This window comes from Alosa pseudoharengus, unplaced genomic scaffold, assembly GCF_046254945.1.
Source record: "Alosa pseudoharengus isolate Yale_2024_CS ecotype anadromous, Long Island Sound unplaced genomic scaffold, YU_APseudo_1.1 YU_APseudo_1.1_scf_12, whole genome shotgun sequence".
Classification (NCBI taxonomy): domain Eukaryota; kingdom Metazoa; phylum Chordata; class Actinopteri; order Clupeiformes; family Clupeidae; genus Alosa; species Alosa pseudoharengus.
This window is the reverse complement of record NW_027468587.1, coordinates 21,964,478-21,982,224: the sequence shown is the minus strand read 5'-3', so window position 1 is coordinate 21,982,224 and position 17,747 is coordinate 21,964,478. Positions and strand designations below refer to the sequence as shown.

Sequence of the window (17,747 nt, the reverse complement as noted above, 5' to 3'; positions counted from 1 at the left end):
CACACACACACACACACACACACACACACACACACACACACACACACACACACACACACACACACAGAGGAGAGAGTCCCCCCCCCCCCCCCCATCACCTCTTTCTTTCTTTCTCTTACCCGCTCTTACTGTTTGCCCCTCCCCCCCCCCCCCCCACACACACACACACAAACACAGGCAAGTCCCACCATACAAACACACCCTCAGCAAAATACAATCACTACTCCCTATCATTATCCTCTAGGCTCCACAGAAATGCCTCGCTGGAGAATAAATGTATCCCACTCAAACGCATAAACATACACATATGCATAAACACACACGCACTCACAAATGCTTACACACACTCACAAATGCTTGCACACACTCACACCCAGCTGGCCTGTGCGGAAACTGCTTACAGCTCACCACTTCCTCTCCTCAACTGAATAGATCATTGTTATATCTGTTTGCGAGCTCATCATTAGCGGAGGAAAAGGCCGGAAGGGTGTGTGTATTTGTGTGAGTGCGAGAAAAATGCTGTCATCAAACTAACAGCGAGCGCGTGTAATAATGCAGCATTGATCTCACATTAGCGTTTAACCTTGTCTAGCCTTGGGAGCCATGGGAACAGAGGGATTGTGGTATTGTGCACAGATGAATCATGCAAGCCCCTGGCAGCAAAGGACATTATCATGTCTTGGAGACACACACACACACACACACACACACACACACACACACACACACACACACACACACACAGTATTTCCCCCCTGGCTGACGCTTGAGGTCACTCTCCTGGTGGACCTTGACCTGGTTGAGTCAAGCGCAATCCCACCGCTGGCGCCTCCCCCACAGGTTAGGTAACGCTGCAGCCTTGCCAATCTGCTGGCTCTTAACCCCCTCCCCCGCCCCCAGCCACCCACCCACCCTCACCACGTCCCAGCACGTCCCGTCTCTAAAGCCTCTGCGATGAGTCTGCAGGGATCAGATTAGAGTGGCCTCCTAATGGGCCCCTAATGGGAAAGTGGATCAGAAGTGAAGGAAAGAAGCTGCGGAGGCAGATCCCAGATCAGATTCAGCAGCGCTCGCCTGTCGTTACGTCAGTGCTTTTCTGGGCGGTAAACAACTTATGAGGCAACGCTGGCGATTTCGGTCCGTTCTAGTCTCACTGTGTGCTCACCTCTCGTGTCCTGGTGTTTACTTGTGGTGGATAATAACATGTGGGCTGCTTTGTCAGTGTTCTTATGGCCACTTTGTCATAGCCTGTGCTATTGAAATGGGGCATGAATAGCTCATGTTCCCGTCACTGGGGAAAAACAAACACTTTCTCCTGGTCAGCCATGAATAGGCCTGTCATCCTATCAAGCTATCCACAAGCCTAGCTGGAATCCCTTATCAAATGAAAGTCTATTCGAAAGCAGAAACACACTTACATCGATGTCATGGCAGGATGGGCTGTTTAACAGTCATTGAGAAAACCTTGTATTTTGAGCCAGTTGGGGGGGCGGGGGGGAGGTTTGTTTGTGTCAGTGGGCTCGTCAGTGACCCTGCTTCATGCTCTGCAGCTGAAACTTAGAGGAGAGGGGGAGCCTACAGAGAGTAGAGGAAACATACTAGTAATAGCCATTGGAAATATAAAGCAATAGACCGATTCTGCTGTTGGCACTCTGACTGACGTGTGTGTGTGTGTGTTTGTTTCAGGCCGGCCGTACCGCGGGAAGCCCAGTGACATGTGGGCCCTGGGCGTAGTGCTGTTCACCATGCTGTATGGCCAGTTCCCCTTCTACGACAGCATACCTCAGGAGCTCTTCCGCAAGATCAAGGCTGCAGAGTACTCCATTCCAGAGTGAGTGCCTTCCCTTCCACACTCGAACACAGACACACACGCGCCATTCCAAAGTGATTTCATTTAGTTTTGTCACACACATACACGCCATTCCAGATTGAGTGCCTTCCCACATTTTAATACCTTTATTTGTGTTCACATTTTACAGTAGATTTCATTGAACACAAACAATCTTAGATACCAGCATTGTAAACCCAGTAGCCTATGCCTCTAGTCTCAGTTCATGGGTACAAAAAACAGCGCCTTCTCCAGATGTGGCGACTGCCAATTATCACATAAATTGAGCAGAATTTTGCTAGAGCCTTTGCTCTTGTCTTAGAGAGACCAGCAATCTGCAACCCCCTGACTACTAGTCTGTGGACATTACCTAGGCTTCCAAATATATACACCAACAGCTTACATTTGTACCCAAGCTGTACAACAATGTCTCTGAGTGGCTGATACTTTAAAAGCTTTGTAAGGTAGGCATCCTCTAGACTGTAGTCAAATGCACAGCCTACTTCAAGAATGGTTACTTCTCTGCTGTCCTCATCAACAACAACAACATCTGGCTTTTTTGCAGCAACACACACACACACACACACACACACAGACACCAGGATCTCAGTCTGTGACCTGATGACTTGTGCAAGAGCATGATTTCCCTTATGGCCTTAGTCTTGCTTGTTTACAGTTCCCTTTTTTTCCTTTTTAGGTTGTACTTGTTTGCTTAATGGGTGTGAATTCTAAACGCATTTGTCATTCGTCCTTTTTTAATTCCTCTTCCTTTCTTTCTCTCTTTCGCTTTCATTCTCTCTCCCTCTCCCTCCCCTGCAGGGACGGCCGCGTGTCTGAGAGTACGGTGTGTCTGATCCGTAAGCTGCTGGTGCTGGACCCCCAGCAGAGGCTGACGGCGTCCGAGGTGCTGGAGTTGCTCAGCACCATCATCGCCTCCTGGTGAGTCCCGCAGTGGTGCCTCTGCTACAGCAGCCTCCGCCGAGCTGCTCCGAATGCATTATGCAGTGAGCTGCAGTATGCATTATGTAGGAAGGACCGCACGTCTGCCTGAGCAGAGAAGTTGTGCTGACGCCATGCTAGGAAAAAAAAATAGCACATGCACCTGTGTGCTGTACGTCATGTTGTTCTCTGCTATAGATTTTGCGCCATTTTGTTTTATTCAGCCATCGAACGTTTTTTTAACAGATGCGCATAACTGGGAACATCTGGACTTTTAAAAATGTACACATTTATAACACATATTTATAGTGAGTACATACCGTATCCTGTACACTACCGCTTACAAGGCAAGTACCACAACTGAAATTCATGGGCCCATGTTTTGCTAAAAATGGCATTTTAAATCAACGTGTAGTGTGCTTGTGCCGCCTACTGAAAAACACATGTGGCCAGCCCGATATTGGTCAGTCCTCCATGCCTTGTAAAGCATATGGTGCAGTGAGCCCTGGCACTGGCCTGTGCTCTGCTGTGAATTACTGGGGCCTCCTGTCTGCCAGGGGGGCGGATTCTCCATCGCTGCCTGGTGGAGAGGGCCAGGTGTTGGGTTGCAGCAGAGCAGATGTCAGATCGGCTAGCGATGCAGCTCCATGCCATGTATTTACATAACCAGCTATTCCTGCCTCACTATCTCCGTGTGTGTGTGTGTTTTTCCCCTGGATACAATCAGTCAGAAAGCAACACACACCTCAGGCATGTTGTTGTTTGTATAGAAGTACAGACTCTTAAGCTTAATCAGCATTTTTGAGCATTGTTAAAACCCTTGAATGGAAGGGGCTGGATACAAACAACCAAGAACTTCCCAGCGCAGTCCCCACCACCAAACCAAGGAGCGAAGAAGGACTTCTCTGCACACTAGCCCTGCTTTTATATGCACCAATTCACCATATACATGTATATACAGTGGTTGTATGTATGCTTGTGTAATAACCAAGGATTAAAGTTCTCCGTCATAGGACGGATTTCCGTCAATTTGATTTTAGAAATGTCATATTTGAGATCGATGCAGATCCGATGAGAAAAAAAATAGGAGGGGGGGGGACTGTCACCTTTGCTTTTCCTTTTTTAAGGCAACTACAAATATTAGGTAAATGTTTAAAGACCTAATAGTGTTCTTGAGAACTTTCTGTGTCTCAATCCGTGACCGCTCAAGAAGATACGTCCTATATGGCCTACGTCAGCCATGAGTTTCGCTTTGTATGTTGTAGCTACACACTTGTCTCGGGCGTTTGCTTAAAAAAAAGAACACGTATGGAGGACTATAACGGTCTAAAAGTTGGATTATAGTGACACAATCGAGACAGCTGATGAGGTTGGCCAATCCGTTTAACTTTTTTGGATATGATATTGTGAGCTCTATGTGCGAATTCGGACGCTTTGTTCTTTCCGTGCATCAATGTAGACACTTACTATCGCGAACTCTTGTCAGGGGAGGTCATTCATTTTGGGTGTCACCTATGACTTGAACAGATAGCCTGCTATGCCACCCGATGTAGGCTACTATTATTGTTACAGTTTTTAATCAATGCAACTAACATTATGTGTAAAGCGACGCAATATAAACCGTAGCCTATGCAATTTATTATCCCGTCTGTTATGACATACAACAATGTTTTTCACAATTTGCGACGGAAGGTTTTGACTGAGCGTGTCGAGTAAGGGGGTCAGTCGTGTTTGTGACGCACAGACAGCCTTGTAGCCTATTTTGCTTAGGCCTCACTTTTAACGACAATAGGTTGTGAGTGTATGTTGACAAAAAATAACCATACAATTAAAATAGTCAACTTAAAACTTTGCTATAAAATATTATTAATTTATAGCACAAAACCATAACCAGTGGGCCTACCAGAACCTCGCATATTAGCGTCATGATTTGTGTGCGTCTATTTGGCAAGGCCACTAGCTGTCATGGATGCGTTGTTGCTAAAGGAAGGCAGGTGTCAAAAGTTAAAAAATAAATGCAGATGGGCAGCTGATGAAAACGGGGGAGAACTAACAAGCCATGGTGTAAAGAAATTAAAGTGCCAGGAGTTTGCTTTTGCGCGGTTCGCTGCAAGAAAATTGTTTATGGATGCAATAGGAAAACGTTTTAGCACGCCACCAATCAGAAGACCGCCATAAGGTTAACGTTCGTGCACTTCAGGACATCTTCCCTACCTGGTGCAACTAGCCACCACGACAGATGTAGGCTACGTTTATCTATGGCTGACCGTTTTTACGTTTAGAAAGTAGGCTATGCATGTTCTTTCATAGCGCAACACGACCTGTCCTTAACCATATCCCAACCTCTTGTCAACCTTATACAATCTGTTGCTGAAGACAAAAGCGCCGTCTCCAGATTGTCGTTACAAATGCGCAGACCTCCTGCATGAGCACACACAGTATTGCTGCTCATTGGAAAACTGAGTTGTCTGTAAAACTCAAAATTACCATGTTTTCATTAAATGCGGATGAGGCAACAAATGGAAATATGAACAATATCTAGAATGTTCTGATTTGTTACTTTGATGAGGAAATGGGAAGTCTTGCAAACTTGATTTTATAGATTTTACTTGGTGTTGAATTGCATATTAACAAGAAAAAAATCTCCCCTTTAAACACTTTTGGCCTGAAGTAATTAAATAAGAGTGTGTTAAAGCCTTTCTACAATATTGCTGCAGTAGAAAAGAACAGCAATGGCTAATCAGCAATGGTCAGGGATGGTACTAAAATATATTTTTGTTCATCAGGAAAACTCAATCTCAATCAATTACACTCTCAATTCGCATTATTCACATGGCGGCCATTGGCGGCTAAAACGAGGCTACAGGGTACAAACCATAGGATTGTTATGTTCTATGCATTCACCTGTAGGTGGCATTAATTATATAGTAAGTGTACCCTGTAGCCTCGTTTTGGTTTAAACAATGGCCGCTGTGTGAATAAGGCGAATACTCCCTTTACTTTGCTGTTTGCATCTTTTTGTACATTAAAAACCAATAGGTCGCGACCGCAAAAGGGGTGCTATCTCTATAGGTAGATATGAACAACGTATGACTTATGGCCTGAAAAAAGTTCAGTCAAACGATTTTTTTTCACTTTAATCCCTGGTAATAACACTGTATATATACTGTATGCATGGTCGATGTGTGCGTACATGGGTTCATATGGGTGTATGCGCACTGATTCATGCATGCTAATGGGAGAGTTCCCTCCCCAGGCAATCGGTGTCTGCGCTGAGTGGTCCTCTGCAGGTGGTGCCGGATATCGACGACCAGGTGAACCACCCGGAGCATCTGCAGGAGGTGAGCGCTCTGGAACTGGTGGCTGGTGTTTGGTATAGTTGGTTTTGGGCTCTGGTCTGGGCTGGGTGTCAGGCTTGGGGGAGTGTTTGAACTGGGGGGAGAAACCTGAGTGAAATGTATAGAATAAATGCATAGAGGTTTTTCTGTCTAATAGTACAGCCCTGTTTGGTAAAACAGCTTTTGTTATTCAGTTCAGTTTATTTAGATTAAAGATGGAGATTTTCTGGTTGGCTTCACTTCCATTCTGGTTTGATCTCCCATCTCTGAACTGAAAGTAGGCCCCGTTTTCTTACTTTTATCAATGAGTTGTCATCGCCCCCCTATGGTGAGTTAGTGGAGGTACAACAGTAAGAAAGGTCCATGGGATTAACAGCAGCTTCACAGCTTGTGCTGTGATCCATCACTGCTAGGTGATGAACAGTCATTTCAGTTGAATAGTCAACAACTCCACTAGCAGAGCAAGGTGCTCACAATTCCAATATCATACGTCTGATTCTCAGGAATTAGACTAATGTGTAGAATCTGTGTAGAAAGTAGGCTAATATCTCTGATACACTTCAGTCTAATTGTTAGATGTTTTGATTAAAAATGACATGAACTATAATATTAGCCATGCATTCAAATTTGACAGACAGAAGAGCAGTGGTGTGAACTGTTTTTCTCTGGCCCTTCCAGGCGAAGGTGACTGAGGAGTCGTCGCAGTACGAGTTTGAGAACTACATGCGGCAGCAGCTGCTGCTGGCCGAGGAGAAGAACACTATCCACGAGGCCAAGAGCTTCCTGAGCCAGCGGCAGTTTGGCAGCGTGCCGCCCGTGCGACGCCTGGGCCAGGACGCCCAGCCCGTCAGTCCCCTGGACGCTGCCCTGCTGGCCCAGCGCTACCTGCGCAAGTAGCCCCTGCCACACAGCCCCTGCCCCTGCCCCCGCCCTCTCCAACTCCTCTCCTCTCCTCTCCTCTCCTCTCCTGGTCTGCTCTCCCGGGGAAGATGGAGGAGGTGGGGAACCGGGCGGGAGGGTTGGGTTTGGATTGGTGAATAGGTTGGGTTTGGCGGCCAGGGGGGCTCCGGAGAACTACACATGCCATTGGCTTTCAAAAGCTGCCCTTGCCCTGAGAGAAGGTGGGGGAGAGCGAGAGGGAAGAGATCCAGCGTGGCTTGCGCTGTTAAGAGGAGGGATGAGAGGAGGGAAGGGACTTCTGGAAAAAGATCCCTCCCCACGACAGCCGGCACGTTCTCCCGACTCCACGGCTTCAGAATCTCCCTGCTCCATGTGCTTTACTGAGGGAGCAGGTCTGTGGTCTGTCCTCAGTTCTAGGCTTCATCATGGATGGCTACCAAGCCCACCCCACCCCACCTTACTCTCGATCTGTGAACTCTTTCAGCAATACAAGAATGGAATCATGTAGCAGCCCTCCCACCCTCATCTTCCGCCTTGCCCCCTCCCCCCAGCACTTTTCCACAGAATAGCCTCGGACCCTGAGTTCACTTGACCATGGACGTGACACCTTCTCACTAGACTTCGCACACACACTCTCTCTCTCTCTCTCTCTCTCTCTCTCTCTCTCTCTCTCTCTCTCTCTCTCTCTCTCTCTCTCTCTCTCTCTCTCTCTCTCTCTCTCCCCTTTTAACCAAAACCAGTTGGCCTGTGTCGGCCGGTCCGGTCTGTATCCGTGACGACCGACACTGGTCCTCTCCTCATCTGCACACACTCGGACTGTTCCGACCCGTATCTACAACGGTGAATCTACCTCTAGCATCTTCGTTGTCTTTTCTGTTTTGTCTTGTTGTGTTAAGTATTTAGTGCTCAGTGAGTCAGCTGTGGAGATGGCTCAAGCACAGGAAAAGAGCATTATTATCATTATTGGTGCGTAATTGTTGTCAAAAAGAAATGACAGCCTTTTGAATAAGCTCTCCTCCCCCTCTTCTGATAAAGTAGCAGTTTGTGTAGATCTCTTTGATTTGAGAATGGTTAAAGACCGTTTGGGTGGTTAAGTCCAAATTGATAGTGCATGGCAGGTATGTCCTAACCCATTCTCTAACACTCCTAGACTCGGAAAAGGAAGTTCAGACTTTTGGAGGTGTAAATTTGGCCCTCTCTGAGTGGAAGTTGCTCAGATCTGATCTTTTGCAGTGTTTCTCAGGCCGCCTTGTGTCTTCTGAAAATCCTGAGTCATGTATTTTGAATATATGGAAAAAAAAATGTTTTGTAATGGGAGCATAAAATGGACAAAGAAAAAAAAACAATGAAGAACTGAACGTGATTATTTGCCAGATAAGGTATACTATCCCCCAAAAACAAACATAACCACTCTTTGCCCTTTTTTTTTACTTTAAAAAAGTTTATGTGGAGGGCAAACCTGCCACTCGTTGCCACAGATGCCAAAAGTGGCTTTAGTGCTGTCTGTGGCACGTGATTTGGCTCTCTTTAAGCTTCTTGCATCTCAATCATGTATCTTGTAACTTACCATACATTTTCAGACTCCTGTCCAGAAGAATATTTGAGACTATTCCTTGTGGATGTAGATTACTGGAGTAACCTAAGTACCGCAGTAAAGCCGTAAGAGGGTTCTGAAAAAGCTGTCCTCTCAGCAGTCTTACTCAATGCTCAATGCTCTAGGGTGGAGGAGCTTGTGACAGCTGGGTTTACCCAGACCCAGGCCAGCAGTTGTTTTCCTCACTGCAGTCGCTGCAGTATAGTGCGTCTTCATGTACCATCAGCAACTGAAGATGTCTGTCTCTGTCTGTCTGTCTGTCTGTCTGTGCGTGTGTGTGTGTTTGTGTCCACCCCTCCGAGCTGGTGCCACTGGGCTTGAGTGTTATCCTGCAGTACTGTAGCTAAGGTTCCCGAACGCCTTTTTTGTTTGTTTATTTTCTGTTTCTTGCATTAGCCCGAGTTCCTGACGGAGTAACCTGTCCACTAACAGCCTAAGTATAAAAGTTCTGAGTGTTTGCTTTGTTTCTTTTGATTTCCTCCGTGCTGTTCAATATCCTGCTTTATTTATTCCACCATGTATGATGTAGTTATCTTTTTCCTCTCTCCTTAAGGCAATGCAATGTTTCTCGCATCTAGATTTGTCACCATTTTTTTTTCTTGTTATTATTGTTATGTAAACCATTGCTGTGATCTTTCTGTATTGGTTTTTAGCTATCTTCAGTGAAGGTTTTTTTTTTGTTTGTTTGTTTTTATTTTTGTTTTTAATGGGTGGGATGGGCGTGGGGATGTCTGAAATAATTGTTGCCACATGTTCCTGATTAAGCTACACTAATAACGAGACTGACTGTGCATAGCTCTATTTTTAAGTAAGTTTAAAGAAAAAAAAGAAGAAAAAAAAAAGAATCGCACATGTAGATTTGATTTATAGCCGTGATTTTTAAATATGTTGACAGTGCAAGATCCATGCAGTGCTACACACCTCCAGGCCAGTGTGTCAAGCCCCCATCTCATTGGCTTCGACGTGCGTGTAGAGCTTCAACAACTGTGTGAGTCCAGTGAGCTGCCATCCTGCAGACCAATGCCAACGTTATTTTTGTCCACTTGCGAAAGAAGATTGATTTCATTCTAAGTCGTGTCACCACCATAAGGCAATGAGGAGGGAAAGGAAAGCATTAGTTCTGTCTCCCACATCAATGTGAATTCTTTTGACGTGAAAAGCCGTGTTGTCGCGTGCTAGATAGTGTCAGTGAAACCATTAGAGAAGGCTTCCGTGACCACCAAGGCTCTTCGCTGGATTAGCTGGTAACTCGCCACACTTGTCCCCAATCGCTTTTTAAAGTGAGTGAGTGTGCAGTGAACATCATAGCTGTCTCTCATATAGACTCAATCTGTAGGTTTCCTGGGTAAAAAAAAACATCAGTGGTGTTTTTTAAGTGTGTTGCCTGTTCTTGTAGCCGCGTAGAAAGACGTGTCCACGACAAAAATCACTGTCCGAGATGAGCTGAAATGTTCTCTTTGCTTGTAGCTGGTTTTCATGTGGTTGTTAATGCGAGTCCCGACTTCAGAACCGATTTGATGCATGATAAGTGTAAAAATGTTTGTGGAGCTACATGTAGAAGATGTGCATGATGGGTTTTTGAAAGGTTTGCCACACAACCATGACATTAGAATGAGGCCAGAAATTTAAAAAGGTAATTGTTTTCAAATTAACTATGGGTCAAGTAGATAATAGCACTATGAGGAAAAAGTCCACAAGAACCATACTGTGAGTGAATATTCTTTGTTTTTCATGTGGTAGAACCTAATATCTAATTTGCGTAATACTAAAACTGGAAATAGATATTGTCATTGGTGGAAATGTGGTGGAAATTGGTCTAAAATCTGCAAGTTTGGTGTTGTAAGCTGCTTGGTTGGTTGGGTATCTATCTAAAAGACAAACTGGGTAATTGTACAGAGATGAAAACAAATTTGTATAAAAGACAAATTATTTAGATATTTTTGTACTTCATCAGATCTCTACATGCATGTCAGCAATAAACTTTGATATGGAACCACTTTTGCCAGATTCTTTTATTTCCAGGAATAATCTGAAATCTCCCAAGCATGATCTGATTGTTGCTTAACGTTTATCCAACAGAGGGCGCCCTTTCCCAAACATCTTTCTTTCCTAGACAGCAGCTGACTCAACAAATCTGATCTTAGAGGCCAAATAGTTTGAGAGTGAGAACTCTAAGTATAAGTATATATACTCTTTTGATCCCACGAGGGAAATTTGGTCTCTGCATTTATCCCAATCTGTGAATTAGTGAAACACACTCAGCACACAGTGTACACACAGTGAGGTAAAGCACACACTAATCCGGGTGCAGTGAGCTGCCTGCATCAACAGCGGCGCTCGGGGAGCAGAGAGAGGTTAGGTGCCTTGCTCAAGGGCACTTCAGCCGTGCCTACTGGTCGGGGTTTGAACCGGCAACCCTGCGGTTACAGGTCCGAGGTGCTAACCAGTAGGCCACGGCTGCCCATCTCTACCCTTTAGAGCAGGGGTGTCAAACTCATTTTGGTTCAGGGGCCACATACAGCCCATCTGATCTCAAGTGGGCCGGACCAGTGAAATAATTGCAAAATATCCTTTGACAACTCTAAATATCCAGCTTATTTTTTTCAGTAGGCTATGCTTTACCCTTCAGCCTACATTTGTAGCCTACATAATGACAAGGGATATATTAGATTATTACACATTTATTCAGAGAGGCCAATGAAATTGAAATAAAATGCATTTCACTCTCATAAACAACTGGTTTATTTTTATAGTTGAGTGGATAGGCCTACATTTTTACATCTGACCACCTGAACCAACTCACCACACTAAACTCAAGTGGGAGCTATGAAGAAAGTTAACATCCTGCCTTAAAAATGTAAATGTGCAAATGTATGAAAAATAAAATGAATTTAACAAACATAAGTTAGCAGTGCATGAGCAATACGATCAACTGATACGATTAGGTTACATCAGATCAAATAATTTTGTAGGCTAGGTGGCGGTGCTGTGTAATAGGCTATCCACCATAAAGGCCAGATCCTGCACCCATTCCGGGCATTTAAATTGCTACTGGTCTGCCTTTTTTCTCCTAGAACTGTCCAATTTCCTCTCGTACGGCACCTCGGCTTAACCACCCTACTACAGCTAAGAAAACAGTCAAACTGACGGTGAGTCAGACCTCGCGACCTGATTAAATTTATAGTTTGCACAACCACACTTTAACATGATCCAAGTTTAGTGTTTTACAACACAACACTTCCTGGTGCAAAATACAATAAAATGCCCAAACATCTTGTCCTCCGTTTGCAGGCTGCACTTTGTCTCTGAATTTTGTCGCAACGCCTGCTTTTCTCCCGACAATGTAGCCAAACTGACAGCACAGGACCAGTCAACTCCGAACTTTTTTTTTGTTTTTTGGCTGCGCCTAGCGGCTGAATTGAGCATTTTGGTTATTTCTTTGAAAATCCATAATTCCTCACAGGAATGGGCTAGAGATTTTTTTTTTTGACATCGTCAGAAATTTATTCTCTACAAGTCTGGGCCGGATTAAACCATCTAGCGGGCCGCATCCGCATCCGTATGTTTGACACCCCTGCTTTAGAGGAACCATGCAGCAGTGTAGGGAGGAATATGAGTCATGGAAGGGGGGAAAAAACTGAATTTTCTCTAAAATGATCTATAGACCAACCAGATCCTAAACTGGTTGGTTATTTAGCACATGGATCACAGTGCTGAGAGTTATCTGTAGTGAATTTGTATATGGGATCACTGCAGGCTCTCTTGAGGTCACTGCAGATGTGGGTATTGTTCTTATGTCTGACATGAAGTAATGGGAGTGTGCTTAATGTTTGTCTTACTATGTTGACTGCATCTCCATGCCTGTGTTGTTTAATTTGAATTGTGTGTGTTTTGGGTCTGATGTTTACAGGCCAAACAGGAACTCCTGCTGTTTCTCCCGCTGTCTTGGCCCTGTTGAGCTCTCACCAAGTCCTACAGGTCAGCACAAGACTAATTCACTGAAGCTGGATTTGCCCACACACACCCATCCATCCAGAAAGCGACCTATAGACACACATGCACACTCAATCATGTTTGAAGATCCAGCAGAAACCCGATCAGCATGCTATATTAAATAAGGCTGTTTTGGGGCCGCGTCCCTTACCTGCCCAGCTCTCTTTAAAGTGGAATTCAGATGATGTCATTCAAGGCCAGTTCCAGTTGCAACACAATTTGTTGGTCTGGTTCTCTGTACATGGTCTTTATTCAAAGCAGACCTCAGTCTGAGGTGCATGGTGATATGTTTACACTGATGCATTAAGTGCAAATAGAACTGCACTGATATCGCCCATTCTGGATGCTCTGTTTAACACATAGACAGTAAAAGAAAGGTTTAACACCGCAAGGATGTCTCCCAGCAACAGCACAAATGTTGTGGTCTGCAGAATGTGACGAGGAGGAGGAGGGGGTGTTTGGTGAAGGGGGGTGGGTGACTCAAACCTCAGAGACAGGCCTCAGTATAGTAAAGGAGCATTAAGGGCAACAGCATCATCCCTTGTTGACATGGTCCTCCACCCAGTCACAAATCTCTGGCTGGATGGTGGAATCCTCCTGGGAAATCTCTGTGCTGTGTCACCAACCACAGCTGGACCACAGATCTATCGTCCTCGTGGTCCAGCATGAGTTCAAAGGAGATCCTCTTCCAATAACCTGACGTCAAGAAATGATGATCCCTTTACCTCATTACCTCCGAGGATTCGCCATTTGTTATGTTTCAACAAACCGATCTCTCGATTTCCTAGACCGAACAAGAAAGCCAGTTCCATGTGTGTGCTTGTCCTTGGAGCATTACTGCATCACAAGTTCACTGAGGCTTGAAAGTTTGTAATTATACCAGTAAGTTAGCTAAACGCGCATCTACCGTCCGCCTACCCCACTCCCAGGCGTCTTCTTAAATTAGCCTCTTATGGAGTTGTGGCCCTGCTGTCGGGCTCATCCCGGGAGAGAGGGGCCAGACTATGGCCCAAACTGTTTTGACATAAGCGTGTCTGTCTGTCATCACCTTACAGTGTTGTTGATCTTTTCTTGGGGCCTCAATGTTTTGGGGGCCTGTTGCTTTAAGAGTGACTCTCTGGAGGAAACACACAAGGTTTCCATATGAGCGAGCTGAGAGAAAACTGCTCTCACAGAACAGATTCTTCCAGTTTTTTTGTTGTTCAAGCCCTCCCCCCCCCAACCTCACCCCTTCTGCTCCAATGCTGTCCTGTTTTTTTTTTTTTTTTGACAATTCCAAAGTGCATTTTATAATTGAGCTCGCTGTGCCTGGGACTGGGACATGAACAAACACCCATAATAAAGCCCTGAGAAAATACCAGTGGACCAGTCAAATCTTTACCCTTATAAACAACACCCACTACAGCCATTCAGAGCCAGCTGTTGCTATTTCCTAAATCGCTAAACGCTCGTAATCAATAGAGAGGTCTCTTTATGAAGACTTCAGCTGAATTATTGAGACTCAAGAAAACACAAAGACAAGCATTAGCTATCTTGTCCATTTATGATCAAACGCACAATTGTTCATGGGATCGACAAACAACTCTGTGGCGGCGGATAAAAATGTCTCCGTTTCCAACTTGTGTGTCCATACCACATGAGTCCAGCCTGAAAACCACCAGCCCACCCCCCCTCACACACACACACACACCACCACCATCCCCCTCGACCCCCTCCCAACGCAGCGTCGTCTCAACTTGAGAGCCTAGATCAGCCAAATGAACATTGCTGGCTTAAAGAGAGGGGCTTTGTGTGTTCTTGCTTTGTTGTGGGCGCTGAGCTCGAGCTGGGTGCAGTCATGGGAGTTTCCAGTCCTCTGGCCCTCTCCTTATTGCCACATTTAGCCTGCTGTAGTCCACTGGGCAACAGTGCAACAAATCAAAACAAGCAGGGAATCACTAGAGAGCTGGGGAAAAAAGGATGGCTTGCATTACCAAACTCATGCTATCTCCATGATTTACACGGAATGTTTCTTAACATCAGGCCCCAGACTCTTATCTTGATAACGGCAGGCTTGTGTGTCAGAGTTTCCTCTCCTGACACGTTAAAAATTACACTCTCCTCGTCCGTGGGAGCATCCCAGCTCCTTCATTAACACGTCTTATCTTGACGGCGTAAGGCTGTGCTAATGGATTCCGTGTCAGATTGGGAATGTCAGGCTGAGTGATGGCCGTGCTGCGAGGGAACGTGGACGGGGACTAGGAGAAGCACGGAGCTGACCCTGTCTACCACAGGGGAATAACTGACCATCACCTCTTCACCCCAACGTCTGAAACTCACCAGGCTCGATGGCTTTCAGCTGCTGCACTCTTTCTCTGGTTCCTCTTACTTCTTTTCTTTTTTTCTCCTTTCTTTTTTTCTTTCTTTCTGCCTTCTAACCATATTGTACCACATTCTGCTTCTCACTCTATTTCTCCTTTAAGTTCTTTTTTTCTTGATGCCTTTGCACTAGCTTAGCTAGGTTGTTTACGTTATAGCCAACAAAATAAAGGCACTAAAAAATAAAATATCACTAAATAATTTAATCAGCAAAACATGCTTCCTCAGAGAAAAAGTATGAATCAAATCTGAGATGACAGAATGGTGAAGTTAACACCATTGGATAAAGTTAGGTCTGTCATCATCGTCTTCAAGGGTTTTGGCGTTTGTCTGTCGACATGGTGACATAACAGTTGCATCTTCAAAAGATCCCACTCTGGATCGCTTTTTTAAAAAAGTTGAATTGTCAGGCCCAAAAAAAAACCCAATTGTTGAGTGGTTGTAGGGTCAAAATACAACATCTTAGCGTTCACAAAAAATTGCTTTCACTGTTGTTGGACGGCCCCTTCCTCATATCTGGTTCTTCAGCCCTGTAAGAAACAAAGAGAAGTACCAGCTGGACTTGCGCCTGCGGTGGACACATTGGAATAAATCAAAAGCATGTCGAGTTTCCTCTTGACATGATGCAGGGCCCATGTGGGGTGTCCATGCTTCGCATAGTTGTCTCTCCCCCAGCAGCACGGTGCTGTGTGGAGAAATGTGCTAAAATGGGCATAAACCTGCAGACACCGGCAAAGTCGGCTTTGAGACATTAAGAGTCCGAAAGGGTTTGATTTTCTTTTTGGTGTCATATGATCTGAACCTGTTTGTAACATCTTCACTTTAACAAGGTGCTTTTCCCTCCCTCCCAAATTCCGCATCTCCAGCACTCTCTTGGAAGCAAGTCCATGCAGGTGGAAAACTGCTAGATTTTTTAGTCTATCGTAAAGTTTTATTTCTCATTTACTTCTGTTTACTGCTCTTGGCGAAGAAAAAAAAAAATCATGTTCGCTTTCATTGCCCATTGTTTTTGCCCTTGGAAATGTTTGGAATCAGCAACGAGTTGGCAGCTCCGACGTTCTGTTCCCTCCCCAGGCTGCCACGCACTCGTCGACCCCCTCAGAGGCGCTTGTCTGAAACGGGGACGCTCTCTGCTCCCTGTAATCTCTTATTGTGCGTCTGAAACGAGGACGCTCTCTGCTCCCTGTAATTGCTTATTGTGCGTCGTCGCTGGGACGGCTGCCAGTGGGATGTTATCGCAAGCATTTTTCAGCCCTCTTGTTGTGACACCCTCTGAAGAGGATCGCTGTGCCGCTGTCCTATTTCAGCTGCCCTCGGGAGCCCCATTTTCTGGAACATTCTGCTCCGCTCCGTTCTTCACGTGGTGGCTCACGGTGTTCGGAGGCACCAAAGACCCAGCCGTTTGTGTGGTTCCAGGCAGCAGACTTGAACCATGCCAGGGTCTGACCCTTAGAGGCTCGCTTTGAGAGGGACTCCCATGCTGTGCACCTCTTCCTGCTGTGTCTGAGTCTCCAAAAGCGTTCTTTCGCTCTGCTGTATGGTGAAATATGGCTGTAAATCTGCCCTTATGGAGGCACGGGTCAGATGTAACTCTGTATGTTTGGAGTGCTGAGACAGGCCTAGCAGGCCATGCTATAAACAACCCCCAAAGGAAGCTTTTGAAGCTCTAAACGTTTGTATTCAATCACGCTCCGAGCACTGTTGTTCGAGGTCCGCAATAAACGAACCTCAGTCTAAATCTGCATGATTGACGGCCAGAAATGGAAGATTTGTTTTCTATCCCTGTGCGGTGATGGGAGAAACACATTTGATGTCAATCTCACTGACCTTCCAAGATGTGAATCACATAAGTCAACATATACTGCTCTCTGCATCAGTATAAGAGCATGAATCTCTGCAAAGGATGGCTCAGCGATGTCCCTCTATAAAACCTCCCTGTCCCTTCTGTTAAACCTGAATCCTGATACTCCTGGGAACAGCAGCTTGCCTATAAAACCCTATCTGCATATTGATTTTCCATCCAGCCCCATTTGCACAGTGGTAAACGCTCGTCCATACAGTAGTGCTCACATACTGTATGTCACGAAATCCATGCCTGGCTCTATTGGTGGGTCTGTTCAGCTGCACAAAGCCGTCTTTGAGGTCCCCCTTCTCCTCCTCAGGGCTTCTCCGCTGCCACACACACTGTACAGCAATGCCATTCAACTTCTTTCTCTCTTTCTCTTTGCATTGTGGCATACGTGTGTGTGTGTGTGTGTGTGTGTGTGTGTGTGTGTGTGTGTGTGTGTGTGTGTGTGTGTGTGTGTGTGTGTGTGTGTGTGTGTGTGTGTGTGTGTGTGTGTGTGTGTGTGTGTGTGTGTGTGTGTGTGTGTGTGTGTGTGTGTGTGTGTGTGTGTGTGTGTGTGTGTGTGTGTGTGTGTGTGTGTGTGTGTGTGTGTGTGTGTGTGTGTGTGTGTGTGTGTGATTCATATGGACCAGTAGAGGAGCTGTCATTCGCCAGCCGGCCGCTAACTGTGAACATCTGGCTTCACGGCTGAGTATGACCCTTTCAATGGGAGTCTTTGTCCCTGCTGTCAACACTACAGGAGTGCCAGCACTCTGAAGCGTGGGCAAGGGTGTGTGTGCGTGTGTGTGTGTGTGGCACATGGGTATATAGTGTAAATGTGTACTCCTATGTACTTCTTTAGGGTGGTTGTGCGTGCGTGTGTGTGTGTGTGTATGTGTACGTGTGTGTGTGTGTGTGTGTGTGTGTGTGTACATGTGACTGCCAGACCTCTGTGGATGGAATGCCACTAAG

At 45.6% G+C, this 17,747-nt stretch overlaps 1 protein-coding gene across 2 annotated transcripts in view; it reads left to right on the top strand.

The window, feature by feature from the left end:
- The window catches only part of stk40 (serine/threonine kinase 40), a 26,705-nt gene extending 16,113 nt beyond the window's left edge, over positions 1-10,592 (top strand). For both annotated transcript variants that reach the window (XM_076280485.1, XM_076280486.1), the window contains exons 8-11: positions 1,687-1,831; positions 2,648-2,767; positions 6,024-6,108; positions 6,784-10,592. In XM_076280485.1, the coding sequence (XP_076136600.1) occupies positions 1,687-1,831; positions 2,648-2,767; positions 6,024-6,108; positions 6,784-7,002 (569 nt within the window). In that variant the 3' untranslated portion in view covers positions 7,003-10,592. The remainder of the gene's footprint in view (positions 1-1,686; positions 1,832-2,647; positions 2,768-6,023; positions 6,109-6,783) is intronic.
- The last annotated feature ends 7,155 nt before the right edge of the window (positions 10,593-17,747 follow it).